The 20640-nt window shown below is 51.7% G+C and overlaps 1 protein-coding gene across 9 annotated transcripts; it reads left to right on the forward strand.

Moving 5' to 3' along the window:
• Positions 1 to 64: 64 nt before the first annotated feature.
• Positions 65 to 20146, forward strand: C4H21orf58 (chromosome 4 C21orf58 homolog). 9 transcript variants are annotated; one of them, XM_051859528.2, is made up of 9 exons: positions 71 to 173; positions 4677 to 4807; positions 6369 to 6429; positions 7444 to 7517; positions 8636 to 8800; positions 11949 to 12060; positions 16631 to 16722; positions 17039 to 17260; positions 19831 to 20146. In XM_051859528.2, the coding sequence occupies exons 2-8, from the start codon at positions 4748 to 4750 to the stop codon at positions 17255 to 17257; spliced, it is 783 nt and encodes a 260-aa protein (XP_051715488.1). In that variant the 5' UTR covers positions 71 to 173; positions 4677 to 4747; the 3' UTR covers positions 17258 to 17260; positions 19831 to 20146. The 9 variants fall into 9 exon arrangements, with proteins under 9 accessions (XP_008265466.1, XP_069927827.1, XP_051715488.1 ...); XM_051859527.2 differs by having other exon boundaries at positions 4734 to 4807; XM_051859529.2 differs by lacking the exon at positions 19831 to 20146 and adding an exon at positions 18438 to 19006 and having other exon boundaries at positions 4734 to 4807.
• Positions 20147 to 20640: the final 494 nt, after the last annotated feature.

A 20640-nucleotide genomic window follows, 5' to 3' on the forward strand; every position in this document is an offset into this window, starting at 1 on the left:
CTGCGATTGGTGCGCTGACGTGCCTGCCCCTTCTGAGAGGACCGCTCAGCTGTTGGTTAGGTTTAAAATGGGCGGGTTTGTGCCGCTGCGGGTGTGTGAGGTGCGGCGCTCCCCGGCTGCGGGCCTGACGCGCCGTGCGGTCGCTTCCGGGTGGCCGATTTCTCCGCTCTGAGGTGAGGCTGGCCCTGGCAGCGGATCCAGGCTGGGTCGCGTGCGGACCGTCTGAGGGGTCGAGGCTGCAGGAAGTCGGACTGCCTGCCACGGGCGGGCAGAGCCTCTTGGAGCCGTCGCTGGTCCGGGTCGGTCCCACAGGCCAGACCTTTGTGTGGAGAGCGTTCCTCAGTTGTCGGAGCTCCTCTGGAAGCTGAGGCAGACCCCGAAGGCGCCCGCCGCTGGGAGGGGTTAGGGGTGCTCCCACGCCCTCCCCCGCTGTCCACCTGCGGGCTGCCCCTCGAGGGTCACAGGGGCCCCTTCCCCGGAGAAAGCCAGGCAGCGAGAGGATGACCAGAAACAGAGCGGCCGGGACTCGAACTGGGAGCGATACGGGATGCTGGCAGTGTAGACAGCGGCTTAACCCACTGCGCCATAGCGCCAGCCCTGAGGATGCAGTTTTACATGGTACGAAATTGGATCAACAGAGGCCTCATTTGATGAAAAAGTCTCTTAAGTAGAAATGGATTAAAACTGAAATGTTTCTGTGAATTGTTCCAAATATATTTTAGTTTCAAAAAATATTTTTCGGGCCGGCGCTGTGGCTAAGCGAGTGAAGCTCTGTTTGCAGTGCTGTCATCCTATATGGACGCCGGTTCGAGTCCCGGCTGCTCCACCTCTGATCCCGCTGTCTGCTGTGGCCTGGCCCTAGTCCTTGGGCCCCTGCACCCACGTGGGAGACCCGGAGGAAGCTCCTGGCTCCTGGCTTTGGATCAGCCCAGCTCAAGCCTTAGTGGCCATCTGGGGAGTGAACCAGCGGATGGAAGACCTCTCTCTCTGCCTCTCTGTAACTCTGCCTTTCAAATAAATCTTTTTTTTTTAAAGTGTGTTTTATTCATGAAAAATATATATGCTGTATTTCCCACTCAATCTATGAACCCAAAAAACTGCTCTCAATTCTTCTTTGAAGAAAGTGTATCTTTTTTTTTTTTTTTTTTTGACAGGCAGAGTGGACAGTGAGAGAGAGAGACAGAGAGAAAGGTCTTCCTTTGCCGTTGGTTCACCCTCCAATGGCCACCGCGGCCGGCGCACCACGCTGATCCGATGGCAGGAGCCAGGTGCTTTTCCTGGTCTCCCATGGGGTGCAGGGCCCAAGCACCTGGGCCATCCTCCACTGCACTCCCTGGCCACAGCAGAGAGCTGGCCTGGAAGAGGGGCAACCGGGACAGAATCCGGCGCCCCAACCGGGACTAGAACCTGGTGTGCCAGCGCCGCTAGGCAGAGGATTAGCCTAGTGAGCCGCGGCGCCGGCCAGAAAGTGTATCTTGCTATGAACTCATGGTCTGTGTGGGAATCGAGTCTGACGTGATCATTATTTGTTCCTCAGATTCAGACTTGAGCGTGTAAGTCCAGATGTGAAAGATATGTAAGGTTTTTATTCTTGGCCCACAGTTTCATAAACAGTGTTTTTAGTGTCCTCAAGCTCACTGGAAGAAAATAAACTGACTTACATTAATCCAAGGCATTCTCTCCCTGCACCTCATGTTATTGTCAGTGTAACTGCCTGGATAGATGTATGTCTGGGGTGTGGGCCCCAGCCGGAAGCAGCCATGCTCAGACAGCAATGAACCTGTGTATCTAGATGGATTTAACATTCTCAGCTGCCTTTAGCCTTTTCTCTTATCAATAGCATCTCATTTGCTACTAAAGTAAAAGGAAAGCAAACCCAGGATACAGCTTGTGATTCTAAACAACCACAGCTTAACAGATTCCCTGATGAAGCCCTGGGGAGAGTTAACTGCTCAGTCATTAGAGCCCTTTGTGTGGAGAGTAGTCTCCTGAATTGGGTAGTTTGAGCGACACATGCTGCTTTGGCCAGGGTGAGCAGGGATGGCGCCGCGGCTCACTAGGCTAATCCTCCGCCTTGCGGCGCCAGCACACCGGGTTCTAGTCCCGGTCGGGGCGCCGGATTCTGTCCCGGTTGCCCCTCTTCCAGGCCAGCTCTCTGCTGTGGCCAGGGAGTGCAGTGGAGGATGGCCCAAGTGCTTGGGCCCTGCACCCCATGGGAGACCAGGAGAAGCACCTGGCTCCTGCCGTTGGATCGGCGCGGTGCGCTGGTTGCAGCGCGCCGGCCGCGGCGGCCATTGGAGGGTTAGGGGTGAACCAATGGCAAAGGAAGACCTTTCTCTCTGTATCTCTCTCTCACTGTCCACTCCTGCCTGTCAAAAAAAAAAAAAAAAAAATGTATTCAAACCTCGAGAGAGGAGCTGGTGCTGTGGCATAGCAGGTAAAGCCACCACCATGGGATGAGGCCAGCATCCCATATGGGCACCACTTCAATCCAGCTCCCTGCTGATGTGCCTGATAAAGCAAGATGGCCCAAGTTGTTGGGCCTTTGCATCCATGTGGGAGACCTGGAAGAAGCTCCTGGCTCCTGGCTTTGGACTGGCCCAACTGTGGCCATTTTGGAAGTGAACCAGAGGATGGAAGGTCTCTCCCTGTGTCTATAAACTCTGCCTTTCAAATAAATTAATCTTAAAAAAAAAAAAAAAACTTGGGGAAAGGGGCTCATGTGCCCAATTTGCCCCAACAGAATCCCTCAGAACCCCAGAGTCATTTCTATAGACATTTCAGAGAGGTTCTGCACATGTTGGATATGAGTCTCACTTCAGTCTATTTTTAACTAAAATTTTTTCAAAATAAATTATGTAGATACTCTCAAAAAGGCATAACGTAATTCCCCAATTCCTTAAATGTGGCTATGCATAACAACTTCCTCCAAAAAACAATAAAAGGCAGAGTCACTATCCAGTAAAAAAAATTGATCCACACACTTCACCAGGTGACCAAGGGGAGAGTCACTGTGATATGTGCGGCAGACCTTCCAACAGCCTTCAACCTGAGCTAACCAGGGGGAAACCATGGATCCCAGCTAAGGAATGTTCTACAAAACGCCTGAGCCAGTGTTCCTCAACACTGCCAAAAGCATCAAAAATAAGGAAAGTCTAAGAAACTGTCACAACCAAGAGCAGTCTAAGAGATATGCAGATCAGTGTCATGTGTCCTGGATGAAACACCACGCACATTAGGGACAATAGGTGAAAATTAAGGAAAATGTAAACTTGAGTGAGTAATGTCTCAGTATTGGTTTCTTGATATTGACAAAATGACCCTAACTCATGTGAGGTGATTATTATCAAGGAAGTCATATGTGGGACTGTACTGTCTCATTTTTTCTGTCAATCTGAAACTCCAGGAAAAAAGCATATTTTGAAACTTAACAAACCCATGCCCACTGAAACTTGTTACCCATACCACTGGGGAGTACCCATTAGCAATCTTGAGCTGCTTAACTAAATTAGCCAGTTTTGTGCACACCCTGACCTACTTGAGTGTCACTGTAGGAAAGCCAGGAATATGTACCATGTCACACATGTGGGGAGGTAGGTGCAAGGCCCATACCCAGCAGTGCCATAGTTGATTCAGTGCCATGACTCACCCTCCATGTACAGGTATGTTGGACGTGGCCCCCAACCAGCAGTTGAGCTGGGCTCTGAAGATGAAATTGTTCACCCCAGCTAGCCCTGGGGGCTTGATAGCGGAGAACTTGGCACCTTGTGTCCAGCCCAAAGTCTCAGCATCCAAACAACCAGAAAAGGTCTGAAAAATGGTGGCAATTTCACAGATAGTCATGGACACTTTGGCAACTGGATGTAGGTTTATGGGTCAGCTGCACTGAGGAAGGTACTAGCAACCGTCCCCAGCAAGCCTCAGTCCCCCGGGTACATCCCAGGGTGACACCATCTGACTTCCCATCTGCACTTCTTCCACTACTTAGTCCTCTGGGCTGGACACGATGGAGTGGGTCCTAGCACATGCCCCACCCAACCCCAAGCCCCTCTACAACTCATGGGCCCTTCCACTACCCTGCCCCTTCTGCAGCCCACAATTTCTTGAAATCTTCAAGGCGGTGGCCCTCTCCTTCCAGGTGTCGGAGCTGGGCTCCTTTCTTGCCCTGGGAGTCTTAGCAGTGGTGAAAGTCCTAGCACAGGCACGGGGCACTGCTGGTTCTAGAGACAGTAATGGGGGAGGGGAGTAGCAGGCCAGGGCAGCACGTCTGGTAGGGAAGGGATGCCTCCCCTCTCCCCATTGATACATTTTTCTGAGCTCTGTCCTGAGCCACTGCCCACCGCCCCCGCCCCACAGAATTCTGACAGCTCTAGCCCCTCCTGCTGCCCCTTTTACCTTCCCATTGAGCCCTGCCTAGCCACACCTGACAGCATTGTTTATAGGCGAGCCCTGCTTGGGAACAGGCTCTCTCTGGAAACCTGGCAACCCAGACCCCCACTGGCCTAGCAACGGGCAGCACCCAGGTTGGCTGCACACATTCCACAGTCCAGGGAGCAATGTGGTCATCCTGCTGGCGGCTTCTCTTGTGGATTAAGACGGTCTCCAGGCAGTAAGCAGAGCCCACGGTGGGGTATTCTCCACAAAGTTTGGCACTGCTGAGCAGTTCTCCCCTGCAGATAACTGAGAGCCAGGGAGAAAGCACCCACCACTGCCTCTCCTGCCATCTCACACAGTTCCTGACACCTCAATGGCAGACCAATCAATGGCAGACCAAATGACCCGGCTGACACTGAAACTCTTGGGACAGGTAAGACAGCCAATAACACTCCTACTTTTTTTTTTCTTTTTTTCTTTTTCTTTTTTTGACAGGCAGAGTGGACAGTGAGAGAGAGAGACAGAGAGAAAGATCTTCCTCTGCCGTTGGTTCACCCTCCAATGGCCGCCGCGGCCAGCGCGCTGCAGCCGGCGCACCACGCTGATCCGAAGGCAGGAGCCAGGTGCTTCTCCTGGTCTCCCATGGGGTGCAGGGCCCAAGCACCTGGGCCATCCTCCACTGCACTCCCAGGCCACAGCAGAGAGCTGGCCTGGAAGAGGGGCAACCGGGACAGAATCCGGCGCCCCGACCGGGACTAGAACCCAGTGTGCTGGTGCCGCAAGGCAGAGGATTAGCCTAGTGAGCCCCGGCGCCGGCCCCCTACTTTTTTTTCTTTCTTTATCCAAAAGGCAGAGATACCGGGCAGGGGCGGGGGGAAATCTTCCATCCACCGGTTTACTCCCCAAATCGTTACTCCAAAGCCAGAAGCCAGGAGCTTCTTTGAGGTCTCTCAACTGCGTGTAGGGGCCCAAGCATTTGGGCCATCTTCCGCTGCTTTACTAGGCACAACAGCAGCAAGCTGGATCAGAAGTGGAGCAGCCAGGACTTGAACTGGCATCTGTAAGGGATGCCGGTGCCACAAATAGTGGCTTTACCTGCTGTGCCACAGCACCAGCCCAACACTACTGCTTTTAACAGCTCGTGAGAGGAAACCTAAGATAGTAAGCCATATGCCCTGCCTTTGGCAACTGCCTGTAAGTTCCTGCTTCTAAAGCAGTTTCTATGGTTTTTAGCTTTTGTCATGAAGAAATGTGACTTTTGGTTTCTTCTTTATATCTGTACAGAACCAATAAGGTCCTTCCAGCAGTTCCCACAGACAAGAAGCAGGCAGGCAGCCCTGGCCAGGCCCCACAGAGCTCCCCTCCAGATCTCCCAGGCTCACTGTTTAAGGGACAGCCTGGTTGGTGCAGGACACAGGGCCCTGAGGGCTGAGCCGTCGTGACCTGTCCTCTTAGCCTTCTCTGAGGGTCTAGGTAGACCGTGATGGGTCTGTCCTCACAAGTCACTGAGCACAGGGTCCATAGCCGCTCTCAGTGGCTGTAGCTGGCTCTGCATCCACTGCCCGTGTTGTTCCTTTCTGCCCCTGCCTCTTGCCAGCCCTCCAACCTGGAGTGCAGGTGGCCCACAGGCTGCTGCAAAAGAAACAAGCAGTAGTTGTCATAGGGCAGACACAATTTGGAGCTGCTCAACCCAAGGCTTAGGTGGGGTGATCAGGGTGGCCACTGGCTGGGAAGCCTGGTGGCCTCACTGGGACAGTCTCTCCTGGGCAGCGACCTCCTCCACAGGAGCCGTCCAAAGCATCTGTCCTTGGGTCTTAAGATGGAGCACGTGCGTGATGCCGAATGCATTCCTTTCCCTATCAGAGCACCTCTCTATTGGAGCCCTGGACACTCAGAGCTCATGGGTAGCAGCTGGGAGGAGTAGGCAGGCAGGCCCTACTCACCATGACTTTGCCTAGCGCCAACTTTCCCTTCGCCGTCTCTGTACTTCATAGAAGCTGGAGCAAGAACGAGAGGAGATGGAAGGGGACTGTGAGGACTCCCACCTTGTGCCAGGTAGGCCATGAGCAGCTGTCTCAGGGGAGGAAGGGAGCGAGGCTGTGGGAATCACCCTCCTACTGTTACCAGCAAGACCATCCTTGATGTGAATCTTTTACATTCAGGGATAAAAGTCACCCCTACATACCTTACCAGCCCGAGAGAAAGACTCAGTCATCATTCTCATATTGCAGATGAGAAGATGGAGGCACAGGGAAGTTAAATACCACCCCCTCAGGTTGCTGCTTCCAGGGCCCCGAGGTGGGGGGGAGGGCTCATCTTGTCCTCATTCTGGATGAGGAGCTAAGGAGGCCCACAGGGGCACCCATGGGCTGTGGGGGCTCCGGGTAGCTCCTGAGGCCAGCTGGATGCAACCAGGCTTCCAAATTCAGAAAGGAAATCCCAAACCAGGCCACTCAACCACAAAGGCTGTGAGAGCAGTAATGCTGACATGGAAGTCGATTCCTGGGGGAACCCCCGATGCGGCTGCTCAGGCGTCCACAGCAGACAGCTGCAATGAGATGCTGGGCAGCAGGCAGGGCCACAGTGCCTTGGGGAAAGAAAGAGGCCTGAGCCCTGACCTGGACTGACCAGACCCCTGCCAGAGCCTTCTCCTGAGTGCAGAACTCACCCGACACTGGAAGGGTGGGCCAGCCTTCGGACAGCCCATCGCTGATTCCCACTGACCCTGTAGGGCCCTCCTGCCTCTTGGCACCTAAGGGACTTTCTGTCTATGGCGTGCAGGAGCACTGCAGCACTGAGCCCAAGGGGGAATCTGCAGTGTGACCGCGAGCTCAGAGCCAAGTCCCTGCTTTCCTCCCTCCTCACTGCCGTCCCTTGCCCTCACAAGTCCCAGGCACTAGGCCTTCCTTCTCTGGGACAGGTGTTTATCCAGGAGGGTCTCAGGTCACTCCCAGGTGCCCAAGGGTGCGGGTGAGGTTGGGGCATTCTGGTCGGGTCTGTGGGACGCACCGAGTGTATAGGCCAGCAGCCTTGACACATCCTCAGCCACAAGCATGTGCTTCCTTCCAGGCAAGGACGACGGGCTGGACACTGCCCTGCAGAGCGCTCTGCGGAGAAGGAGGGACCTTCTGCAGCGACTCTGGGTAGGCCTGCGCACTCGCAAGTGAGCCTGGGCACCATGCTTGAGCCAAATGCACAGGGCACCCATTTGGACTCTTGGGGCTGCTTCTCTGGTATTTGCGATGACAGGTTCCTGCTTATTGTAACCACTAAGAGACTTCACCCCTCAGCCACACACAGAGAGAATGTAACACGCAGCCCTGGACACAAACGTGGGCATTGTGAGCTCAGAAAGCTCAGAAATCATCTTTGATATGATTGCACATATCAAAGAGGGAATATTGAGAAAGGGCTCGATATCAGCAGGAAGTGGAATTCTAGAATGCCTAGAGTCTCATCCAAACAAGAAGGAATGAGCTCCTGAGGGTGCACTTGGCCTAATGCATGTTCCATTAAACCAGTGCTAGGGAGGGAGGAAGAACTTTGCAGTGAAGTGCATGTATGAACAGGTTGGGAAGAGAGAATTATTTTGGCTGGGAAAAGAAATAGCCTGAAAGTTGTCCAAATTTTTAGCAAATTGTAAAAGAAACCATATTCTTTTTCATTTTTTTTAAGATTTATTTTATTTGTTTTTGAAAGGCCGAGTTACAGAAAGAGAGAGAGGGGGAAAGACAAGTCTGCTGGTTGACTTATCAAATGGCTTTAATGGCCAGGTCTGGGCCAGGCTGAGACCAGGAGCCAGGAGCTTCTTCCTGGTCTCTCATGTGAGTGCAGGGACCCAAGAACTTGGGCCATCCCCTGCTGCTTTCCAAGGTGTATCAGCAGGTGGCTGGATGGAAGTACAGCAGCAGGGACTCGAATTGGCACCCATATGAGATTCTGGCGCTGAAGGCTGGGGCTTAACACACTATGCCAAGCGCTGGCCTAGAAACTGTACTTTTACATGTGCACCACACGAAGTGCCCCCAAGGCTTAGCTTTTCCAGCCTTTCTCCAGTTCCAGAGGGGGCTCCATGAGGACCAGAGGGCCTGTGAGCCCCGGGTGGGGGCTGAGAAAACCAGTACCAGTGACAGCCCTTCGGCCGTCCCCCCAGGAAGCCGCATCTGTGCCTGCAGTCCGGCAGGTCAGAGCCCAGGCTGGGATTCCCCTGCTACTATTGCATTCTTTCCTGCACGCAGCAGGCTCTGCCCTGGCCTTGCAGGAACAGCAGCTGCTGGATGACCTCTCTCGGACCCATGCCTGGAGCAGCCCAAAAAGAGCAACCTGTGGATCAGCTCCACCTCCAGAGGTGCCCCCAGCGGGTGTCCACCCCACCCCCTCCCTGCCTCCAGCAGCCCCAGAGCCACCGCGCGTCATCCTGCACTCGGTAAGGGGTGAGGGGAAAGCAATATCTTCATGAGGGGTGAGGGGGACTAAGGTTGTACAGAAAAGTGGGGAGTGGACCATGCCTACAGAAGCTTAGCACCCATGTCTCGGACACAGCACAGGCTGCTAAGAACCAACAGCAGGAGGCTTTCCCGCGTTCAGGCACTTTATCAGACTTGGCGGGTACCCTGAGGACAGGTAAGGAGGGAGGTGGCCTCAGCCCTCATGAGAGAGGAGAGGCAAGCTCCCCACTCTGCCGTTCCGGCATGCCCCCTCCCCAAGTCCTACCTGGTGCACTTATTAGGGGAGCTTAGCAACAAGAGGCCTCGGCTCTGGGGAAGGGGTCAGCTCCTCCTCAGAACTTCATAATGACCAAAACTGCCAAAGACCCTAATTTCCAGGACAGAATATACAGGGTGAAAAAGTGTTCTAGTTTTGTGAGTCTCACCTATTTGTTGGCATTCTGGGTTGCACGCAACAGAAAACCATTCTTTCTTAAACAAAAGGGAATGTGTCCAATAATGGACACCCAGAAGAGTGGCAGAAGCCAGGCCTGGCACATTGAGGCCCCTGTGTGAATTCAGTGTGACTGAGGTGCAGAAGAGGAGGTGAACAGGAGGGCAGGGCTAAGGAGAGGGAGAAGGCGCTACACAGGTTGGCTGAGACTGAACCTGGCATGCACCTGTCCTTTGGGAGTGACCGGAGGGAGGGATTTGTGCGAATGGAGCCGAGAGCCCCCTTTGCCGATGGTTGCGACTGGGTTTCAATATCCTCCTCCTGTGCTCCGCTATCTTTCAGCACCTGGATCCTCCTTCCAGGATGGTGGGAACAGTGGGGTCTGTAGGTGTGGGAGGTCCCCACACAGGTCTGCACTGACTACACATTCATCACTGCCCAGTCCTGCCTATGGGTTTCAGTCTTAGTCCAATGATACCAACAGCAGGATCAGGAGCCTTGGGCCATTGAAGTGAATCTCCCAGCAGAGGGAGAGGGTCCTGCGGCCAGGCCAGGCACAGCTGCTCTAAGGGTGCCCTCCACCCCCCGGTCGACATCAGGGGTTGGAAAATTACAGCCTTGGGCCAGAGCTGGCCTGCCTCTTGTTCCTGCGTAACTTGTGAGCTAAGAATTTTTTTGTAAGATTTTATTTTATTTTGTTATTATTATTTTTTTTTTTGACAGGCAGAGTGGACAGTGAGAGAGAGAGACAGAGAGAAAGGTCTTCCTTTGCCGTTGGTTCACCCTCCAATGGCCGCCGCGGCTGGCGCGCTGTGGCCGGCACACCGCGCTGATCCGATGGCAGGAGCCAGGTGCTTCTCCTGGTCTCCCATGGGGTGCAGGGCCCAAGCACTTGGGCCATCCTCCACTGCACTCCCTGGCCACAGCAGAGAGCTGGCCTGGAAGAGGGGCAACCGGGACAGAATCCGGCACCCCGACCGGGACTAGAACCCGGTGTGCCGGCGCTGCAAGGCAGAGGATTAGCCTAGTGAGCCGTGGCACCGGCCAAGATTTTATTTTATTTGAAAGGCAGAGTTAAAGAGTGAGAGGGAGAGACAGAGAGTATGAGAGAGAGCCCTTTAATCTGCTGGTTCACTCCCTAGGTGGCTGTAACAGCCAGGGTCAAGCCAAATCGAAGCCAGGAGCTTCTTCCAGATCCCTCACATGGGTACAGGGCCCAAGCACTTGGGCCATCTTCCACTGCTTTCCCAGGCCATAGCAGAGAGCTGGATTGGAAGTGGAGCAACTGTGACTTGAATCAGCACCCATGTGGGACACTTGCAACACCAGCCCCCCTAAGAATGATTTTACATGGTAAAATATTTAGGGAAAAACAACAGAAGAATGATACTTTATAACACATGGAGCGTACATGAAGTGAAAACTTCAGTATTAATAATTAAAATGTCACTGGACCAGGCTCATTTGTTTGCAAACAGTCTATGGCTGCTTTCCACTATAAAGCAGAGTTCAGCAGGAGACCATGTGGCTAACAAAACCCAAACAATGCTGTCTGGCTCTTCACAGGAAAGCTTGTCAGCCCCTGGTCGGTATCATCCTTTCTGTGAGCTGAGGAAGAAGGGACAAAGTCATGCAGGACGTCACAAATCAGAAGACTAAAACAGAGGGAATTCTGGTGCATGCTCAAAAATGTTGTACATTTATTTTCACATAGGAGAAAAATCAGACATTATTTTCATGAGAAGTCCCATATGTGCACTACAGCATAAGACAGAGCCACCATAGTTAACCATGGTGGTGTTGGTGCTAGGGTAGACAGATCAAGTGACTCAGTATTCTGCACGGGTCAGGTGCACTGGGCTCCTAACACCATTGTCATTGGGGAAATACAAGTTAAAACCACAGTGAGCTACCACTGCATCCCTACTGAATGGCTAACATGCCAAGTGTTGGATGCTTCTACTAAAGCAGAATTAATGAAATCAGGCATTAGCTTGCCCAGCCTAGGAAATGTGAGAAATATTAAAAACATCATGGGGGCTGGCACTGTGCTATGGTGGGTTAAGTTGCTATCTGCAGCGCTGGGATCCCATATGGGCACTGGTTGGAGTCCTGGCTGCTCTGCTTCCCATCCAGCTCCCTGCTAATGTGCCTGGGAAAGAAAAAGAGGATGGCCCAAGTGCCTGGGCCATCTGAAGGAGGCTCCTGGCTTCTGGCTTCAGCCTAGCCCAGCCCCAGATGTTGTAGCCATTTGGGGAGTGAACCAGCTAATGGAAGATAACTGTGTGTGTGTGTGTGTGTGTGTGTGTGTGTGTCTCCCTCTCACTCTGTAATTATGACTTATAAATAAATCTTTAACAAACACCATGTCATAACTGACCAGATCCAATTATCTCTCTTTTCAACCATTAGGATTAATCATGTAAAGTTCTTTGTGATACATGAATGGATTGATAAGTGAATGGATAGATAGGTGTATGGGTGATTGGATACATGGAGAGATGACTGGATGAGTGGGCAGATGGATGGATGGATAGATTGGTAAATGGTGAATGGAAGGGTGGATGGTCGGTTGGTGGGTAGATAGATTGGTGAGTAAGTGGCTGGTTGAGTAGATAAGCAGATGGATGGGTAGATACTGTGGATGAACTCCAAAGATACACTCAGGTAGCTAATCACCTGGCTGTTCCTAGGCTCCCCAGCCTCCTGCCACCATCATTCAGCAGCTACCTCAGCAGCCACTCATCACACAGATCCCTCCACCCCAGGTCTTCCCCACTCAAAGGTCAGGAAGTATTAAGGAAGGTAAGTGTTCCATATTAATGTTATTATGGGTTTATGAAATTCACAATTGAAAGAGAAAATATTTTCATAAGCAGGATGGTCATCTAGGGTCAGCTTTTGGCTACTCAACATAAAAAGAATCTTAACTTTAAGAAATCCTACATGAGGCTAGCATTGTGGCATAGCAGGTAAAGCCACCACCTGTGATGCCAGCATCCCATGTGGGCACCACTTCGAATCCAAGCTGCTCTGCTTCCGATCCAGCTCCTGCTAATGTGCCTGAGAAGCAGCAAGACTTGGATGAAGCTCCTGGCTCCTGGCTTCAGTCCGGCCCAGCTCTAGTTTTTGTAGCCACTTGGGGAGTGAACCAGCAGATGAAATCTCTCTCTAACTCTTCCTTTCAAATAAACAAAACAAATTAAAAGAAAAAAAAGAGAAATCCTTATGTGAAGGAAATCTCTGAGGGAAGAAAACATGAGGCGTAAGGAAGAGGCCTGGATTAGCAGTTGAAGGAATTGGGCTGCAATCCTATCACAGTTGTTAGCTATACAAAAGACGTGAAAGAAAAATGGGCAAAATAGTTCAATGGACACTTCACAAAAACAGACGTTCAAGTGGTGATAAATGCATGAAAAGTGATACCATAATGAACTTCCATGACATGCCCATGAGGCAGATAAAAATGAAAAAATCCTGAGTATCGATGTTGATAAGCTGCTGTGGGCAACTTAAATTCTCACTCCCTCCTGTGAAGTAAATGCTTCTGACCATTTTCAACCTGGATAGGAACTGGTGCCCAACTCATGTGGATGTTTAAACCCCAAAGTCACAGGCTGAGTGACTGGGGGATCCAACTAGGGTGTCTGAGGGTGTGGCCTTAGGAAAAAACTGCTGCTTTTAAAATCACTTTTAAATACCTGATTTTCAAAGTGGCTTTACTGGGATGTGAATTAGAACGAGTCACCTGTATGTCACAAACATTCAGAGGTACAATTTGGTAAGTGTTCATATATGCTTCTATCTGTGGAACCATCACAGCAGTGAAGATAGTGAGGGTATCCCTCGCCACAAAGATTTTCCTCATCCCCTTCTTTTCTTTTTAAATATTTATTTATTTATTTATTTGAGAGGTAGAGTTGGAGAGCATGAGGGAGAGACAGAGAGAGAGAGAGAGAGATCCTCCATCTGCTGGTTCACTTCTGATTTGGCTGCAATGGCCAGGGCCGGGCCCAGATGAGTCTGGAACTCCATCTGGGTCTCCCATGTGGGTGGCAGGGGCCTACGTACTTGGGCCATCTTCTCCTGCCTTTCCCAGGAGTTAGCAGGGAGCTGGATTGGAAGTGGAGCAGCTGGGACACAGACTGGCACCTACATGGGATGCGCGTGTCCCAGCCTCCAGCTTCACCTGCTATACTACAATGCCAGCCCCTCTCATCTGCCATTTAATCCTTCCTTCCTGTCCCCCAAGCAACTGTTGAACAACTTTCTATCACCATGTATTAGGTGCTATTTCCCAGATTGTCATAAACATGGAATTACACAGTATGCACTTCTTCTCACATGACTTCTTTCACTGAACAAAACTAAGACTCATCACTGTTGTTGGATGCACAAATACATGGCTGTATTAGTCAGCGTTTCATCACCCTAACAGATACCTGAAAGGGACTACCTAGGGAGAAAGGCTTATTTCACTCTTTGAGAGGTTCTCAGTCCAAGATGGGTGGCCCCCTTAGTCTGGCGTTCGAGGAGGGAGGTGAAGGACTGTATGGTAGCTGACAGCTAGGCTGAGGAGGGGGGAGGGGCCAGGCTTGCTCCTTGTGTATACGGCCTCTTTTGTAAAGCCCATGACTTCACCCTAACAACAGAATCCAGTCTAACCACTTTCCTAAGGCCACACCCTCAGACACCCTAGTTGGATCCCCCAGTCACTCAGCCTGTGACTTTGGGGTTTAAACATCCACATGAGTTGGGCACCAGTTCCTATCCAGGTTGAAAATGGTCAGAAGCATTTACTTCACAGGAGGGAGTGAGAATTTAAGTTGCCCACAGCAGCTTATCAACATCGATACTCAGGATTTTTTCATTTTTATCTGCCTCATGGGCATGTCATGGAAGTTCATTATGGTATCACTTTTCATGCATTTATCACCACTTGAACGTCTGTTTTTGTGAAGTGTCCATTGAACTATTTTGCCCATTTTTCTTTCAGGCTGTCTGCCTGTCTTGGGGCTTCTTAGCAACCCTGTACATTTTATGCAATGAGATTTTTTTTTTCATACTACTATTGCAAGCATCATGCTCTTTTTTAGTGGTTGCTGGTTCACTGTCTTCATGCTGTCTTTGGATGAACAGATGTTCTTATTTTAATTAAGCCTAGTATAGGCTTTCTCTGTCATAGTTAGTACCTTTTATATCCTGTTTAAGAACTCTTCTCCCGGCCAGCGCCGCGGCTCACTAGGCTAATCTTCTGCCTTGTGGCGCCGGCACACCAGGTTCTAGTCCCGGTCGGGGCGCCGGATTCTGTCCCGGTTGCCCCTCTTCCAGGCCAGCTCTCTGCTGTGGCCAGGGAGTGCAATGGAGGATGGCCCAAGTACTTGGGCCCTGCACCCCATGGGAAACCAGGAGAAGCACCTGGCTCCTGCCATCAGATCAGCCTGGTGCGCCGGCTGCAGCGCACTGGCCACGGTGGCCATTGGAGGGTGAACCAACGGCAAAAGGAAGACCTCTCTCTCTCACTGTCCACTCTGCCTGTCAAAACAAAACAAAACAAAAAACCACTCTTCTCCCACTCAGTTCATAAGGAAGGGTCTGCATTTTCTTCTACAGCTTTGCCTACCTGTCACACTTGGGCTTATGATCCATCTGGATTAGATTCTTTTTCCCCAAAAAAAGATTATTCTTTATTTGAAAGGTAGAGTTAGAGAGAGAGGAGAGACCTCTTCCACATGGTAGTTCACACCCCAGTGGCTGCAACGGCTGGGAATGGGCCAGTTCAAAGCCAGGAGCCTGGAACTCCATCCAGGTCTCCTACATGGGTGGCAGGGACCCAACCACTTGGGTCATCCTCTGCCACCTTCCCAGGCACATTAGCAGGGAGCTGGATTGAAAGTGGAGCAGCCAGGACTCAGACCGCTGACCACACGGGATGCAGGTGTCCCAGGCAGTGGCCCAACCTGCTATGTCATCACAAAGCCGGCCCCTGGAGTAGATTTCTTTTCTTTTCTTTTCTTTTTTTTTTTTTAAGATTTATTTATTTATTTGAAAGTCAGAGTTACACAGAGGAGGAGAGGCAGAGAGAGAGAGAGAGGTCTTCCATCCACTGGTTCACTCCCCAGATGGCCGCAACGTCCGGAGCTGTGCCCATCCGAAGCCAGCAGCCAGGAGCTTCTTCCGGGTCTCTCACGTGGATGCAGGGGACCAAGGACTTGGGCCATCTTCTACTGCTTTCCCAGGCCATAACAGATAGCTGAATAGAAAGTGGAGCAGCCATATGGCCAGGGCTTTAACCCACTGTGCTACAGCGTCAGCCTCTGGAGTAGATTTCTTGTGTGTGCTATGATGGGGCCAATGCTGTTTTGTTTTGTTGGATATGAACTAGATGCTAAGTGCTCCTGCTTTCCCAGCACGGCAACAGTCTTTGCTACAGGGTGGATAATGAATGGGTGGGGTGAGGCCGTCAGACTGAACACAGCTGTGTTGCCAGAGACCCACCTGCCCTGTGCTGTCTGTTCCTTGGTCTTCTGACCCTGAGCTCAGGCAGCGCAGTTCCTGCTGCCGGTCGAAAGCCTGTAGTGCCAGCTGGGCTGGGCTTGCATGCATCTGGCTGGGACAGTGGCTCTGGGAGGTTGGCTCTCCTTTACTGAGGCTGACAGAGCCCCAAGGCTCAGTGATTTCAAGGCTCAGGTTGCTGTGAAAAGAGCCAATCTATGCCTTTCACACTGTCCAAAGTTACAATGTTTTGTAGTACTGGGTTGGTGAGTATGTAGTTTCCTGTAGCTGTGGTAACCAGCCAACTGAATGGTTTCAAACAGCAGGAATATTTCCCCTCCTGGCTCTGGAGGCAGGTGCCCAGCATCCAGGTGTGGGCATGTGCTTTCCCAAGCCATTAGTAGAGAGCTGGATGGGAAAAAGAGCAGCCGGGACATGAATTGGAGCCCACAGGGATGCTGGAGCTTCAGGCAGAGGCTTAACCTACACCACAGCACTGACTCCATAAATCTTAAAAACAAAGGCACTTAACACTGGACTTAGGGCTCTGCTGGAAAAACCAGGATGACTTCTCATCTTCTGATCTTAAGTAACTTTGCAAAGACCTTTTTTCCAAATGGGGTCACACAGCGATTAGGGGATCAGGACATGAAGATGTTTGGGGGATCACCATGCAGTCCCAGGGGACAACTGAAGAATCACTGGGAGAAGGAGTGGTGGGGAGGCCACCCTGACCTTGCAGCTCCACATCTTGTACACACTCCCCAGGGGGCATACAGGCACGCGTGTCACACGTGGTGGGTACTGAATTTGTTTTAACCAGCGTGGACAGCGAGCTCTGTCTCTAGACAAGCCTGTTGGCAGCGCTGTCTCCTTTCAGACATGGTGGAGGTGATGCTGATGCAGAGTGCACAGATGCACCAGGTCCTGCTGCAGGGCATGCTGCTCAGAGCCCTGCCCCCGGCACCCCAGGTAGGCTGCCCCAGGAGACCACAGGGAAACCAGAGGGCCTGGCGTGGTTTCCGATCTAGAAATTTCTGCTTCTCTGTGGTTCTGAAAGGGCATTCATTTCTGGCTCTGGATCTACGGCGCAGTCCCTAGCCCCACCCCAAAAATGGGTTGTACAGTTGGGGCCTGAACTCTGCATAGGGTCTGGCCCCTCATTTTCACCTGCTCTTCATGCTCAGACCACCAGTCAAACAGAGGCACGTGGAGTGGGTCCCTTTGGTGGGCCAGATGGTGGTGGCCAAGGGCGTAAGCCAGGTGTGTGTTCTGTGTTTGACTGCAGTGGGCGAACGCAGCTGTCCGGGCTGAGAGGCCGAAGCCGCCCCCAGTGCATCATCACCACCACCACTACTCATCCACAGCCCTGCTGCAGGGCGGCCCCAGCCCCATCGCTCCCGTCAGCTATGCCACGTGGCCCCCAGTGATCACGGCCACCACTGTCCCACCCACAGCTGGCTTGCCACCCACCATGCACCACACCACTGGCCCTGCGCACCCTTAGCACGTAAGTCTGGTGGGGGAGGCCAGTTTCCTGGGGCAGGCAAGGCAGGAGGACCTCAGGGACTGGGTCCCCCTCACTTCTTTAAGGAACCAGCAGACACCTGCCCTCATCAGGCCTGAAGACTGTGGCCAAAGGGTCAAAAGAGCCTGGAAAGACCTTGTATCTCCCACAAAGGAGCAGGTCGCCAAGCCAGGTAGAGGCCATACCAACCTCTAGGAAAGTTTGCTGCAACTTGGGTCTCTTGTCCAGTCCAGCAGAACTGGCCCTGGCAGTGCGCAGTCCTAGTAGGCCAGGGAGTACCCCAACCAGGGTGCTGACTCCTTACAGGGTGGGGTCTGCAACCCAGGCCAGGACAGGCCCAGGCACCCTTGCCTTTCCTCCAGGTGTGTCTCACTGGTACTGGTGAGCAGCAGGGTCTTCCACCTTTGCTGCCCTCCACGGGCATGGTCAGGAAGCCAGCCTAAAGCACATCACAGGACTGGCAGCTCTGCCAAGTACAAGGGCTTCATTAGGAATGAGTTGAAGAACTCCTGGATTGGAAGGCTCGCAGCAAAGGTAGCAGCTGTGGATGTTCCCTTGGGACACCCTGAGCAAAGTCATACGGGATCACTGGGAACACTCGCTCACCATACGCATGGAATGGGCTCCTCGTGTTGAAGTGAGAAAAACCAAAGAACATGTGTACAATGTGACTCTGAGGACACAACGTATACAGTCACGTACCCTTAGTGGAGGCAATGTGTTTTGAGGAAGGCCTTGGCAGTTTTTCATCGCATGGACATCACACAGTTAGCTGTGATGCAGACCCTTACAGTGCAGCCTTCTGTGCACCCGGCCTACAAGGAACAGGTCAAGGCTTCTGGGTGGCAAACCCTAGTGTGTGCGCTGTGCTTGAACGTGGAGGCCTGCTGCAGACCTCAAGGTCGTGTTCTCACACTGTACCATTTCTACAAGTAACCTTTTCTCTCTTCAGTAAAGTAACCTTAGCCTACTTTAACTTCTCTCCCTTTAAGACTTTCAAAAACTTTTGATTCTTGTAATAATAATTAGCTTAGGGGCCAGGGCTGTGGCGTAGCAGGTAAAGCCGCTGCCTGCAGTGCTAGCATCCCACATGGGTGCCGGCTCGAGTCCTGGATGTTCTACTTCTGATCTGGCTCTCTGCTATGTCCTGGGAAAGCAGTGGAAGACAGCCCAAGTCCTTGGGCTCCTGCACCCACGTGGGAGACCCAGAAGCTCCTGGCTCTTGGCTTTGGATCGGCATAGCTCCGGCTGTTGTTGCCATCTGGGGAGTGGACCAGCGAATGGAAGAACTCTCTCTGCCTCTGCTTCTCTGTAACTCTGCATTTCAAATAAAATAAATAAATCCTTTTAAAAAATAATACTTAAAAAATAAATAATAGCTTAAAACACAAACACAAGGGCCGGCGCTATGGCACAGTGGGTTAATGCCCTGGCCTGAAGCTCCGGCATCCCATGTGGGTGCCAGTCCAAGACCCGGCTGCTCCACTTCTGATCCAGCTCTTTGCTATGGCCTGGGAGAGCAGTAGAAGATGGCCCAAGTCCTTGGGCCCCTGCACCCACGTGGGAGACCCTGAAGAAGCTCCTGGCTCTTGGCTTCGGATCCACCCAGCTCCGGCTGTTGTGGTCACTTGGGGAGTGAACCAGTGGATGGAAGACCTCTCTCTGCCTCTCCTCTCTCTGTGTAACTCTGACTTACAAAAAAATAAATAAATCTTTAAAAAACACAAACACAGAGGTGGGCATTCAGCCTAGTGGCTAAGATGCTGGTCAAGACTCCCAGATAGACCTGTATGGAGCTCCTGGCTTCAGCCTGGCCCAGCCCTGGCTTTTGTGACCATTCAGAGTGTGAACCAGATGAAAAACCTCTGTCTCTGTCTCTCTGCCTTTCATATAACTAAATCGATCTTAGGAAAAGAGTACAACAATTAGATCTGAATAGAGTTCCCCAAACTCTAACTGCTCCCACCTCCCACATCAGAGTGCCTGGATCTAATGCTTGACTTTGGCTCCTGACTCCAATTTCCTACTAATGCGCATCCTGGGGGCGGCAGATGACGGCTCACGTAGCTGGCTCCCTGTACCTACACGGAGATTTGTATCGGGTCCCCAGATCCTAGCTGTTATGCTGCCTGCCTCTCAGACCAATATAGAATGTTAAACCCAAGCACATGTGGTTAATGGGACTTTTCCAGCTCTGTGTAATCTCACTGCACCCCTACTCATTCACTGCCTGTCATTGATCTGCACATCACTGGAACTCTGTGTGTGTGTGTGTGTGTGTGGACAGAGTACACTATGCACATGGTGTGGACCCACATGCCGGCAGGGGGAGCTTTCTCCTGGAAGTGGAGTGCAAGCTACAGAGAAGCAGTTCCTGCCAGAGCTGAGAAGGGGCTTCTCTGGTCCACTCGCTCCACGGGCCTGTGATACTCCCTTCGCTCCTCCCTATTTGTTATTGGTAGAATTATATTTCCTTTGTTTTTAGTGTTGCATTTCTTTAAACATTATCTTTAAGTGTTAAGTTTACATTTTCATTCTTGGCTTCCTTTTAGGGTAATCGATTTCACTCCCTGAGCCCCTCACAAGCAGGAACCTGTCCCTCTTTGTATCCTGGGAACCTCCCAGGGAGAAGACAGGATGGTGTCCAAGAGGCTGCTACTTAGTTGCCTGTGGGCGCTCAGGCGAGCTTCCCAGTGCCCAGAGCCAGGAGATCCCACATGGACAGACAGGACTGAGTGCTGTGCAGCCTCAGTGGAACTACAGGCAGTGACCTCTGCCTCTCCCAGTGGCCTTTGGCTTATTTTTAATGTGATTTCTGAGATTCTGTGCTCGTTAAAAGCACTAATTAAAAGCCTCTGAACATCTCTGTTTCTTCCTCTCTGTCACTCTTTTAAATAAATCTAAAAATTCAAAAAAGCCTGACCTATTTCATGCTTTTTTAAAAAAATATTTGAAAGGCAGTAGACAGGAAGGGAGAGAGACAGACAGGACGATCTCCCACATGCTGGTTCATACCCCAGATTCCTGCGACATCTGGGGCTGAGACTGGTCTGGAGTCAGCAGCTGGGAACTCAGTCTGGGTCTCCCGCATCAGTGGCAGGAACCAAACTGCTTGAGCCATCACCTGCTGCCTTCCAGGGTCTGAAGTAACAGGAAGCTGAAATCTCATGCGACTTTTTCTGACATGGATTCTTTTTGGTTCATTTATCAACACGGGGAGAAGTAATTTGACAAAACTTGCCTTTGGCTGGTCTGGCCTCACCAGGTTTGGGGTGAAGGAGATGTGTATCATTCCAGGTTCTAAGATGTGGAGGTTCTGTGAGAACTAGGATGATACTGTCACAGGGCTGACCTGCGGTGGG

Source organism: Oryctolagus cuniculus, chromosome 4, assembly GCF_964237555.1.
Source record: "Oryctolagus cuniculus chromosome 4, mOryCun1.1, whole genome shotgun sequence".
Taxonomy (NCBI): domain Eukaryota; kingdom Metazoa; phylum Chordata; class Mammalia; order Lagomorpha; family Leporidae; genus Oryctolagus; species Oryctolagus cuniculus.

What these genes read in the sequence shown, in the direction of transcription:
- C4H21orf58 (XM_051859528.2), top strand. Translation starts at nt 4,748, where the DNA reads ATGGCAGACCAATCAATGGCAGACCAAATGACCCGGCTGACACTGAAA. An exon ending in CACTGAAACTCTTGGGACAG is followed by an intron (nt 4,808 to 6,368) that starts GTAAGACAGCCA and finishes TGTACTTCATAG; the next exon opens with AAGCTGGAGCAAGAACGAGA. An exon ending in GTCAGGAAGTATTAAGGAAG is followed by an intron (nt 12,061 to 16,630) that starts GTAAGTGTTCCA and finishes GTCTCCTTTCAG; the next exon opens with ACATGGTGGAGGTGATGCTG.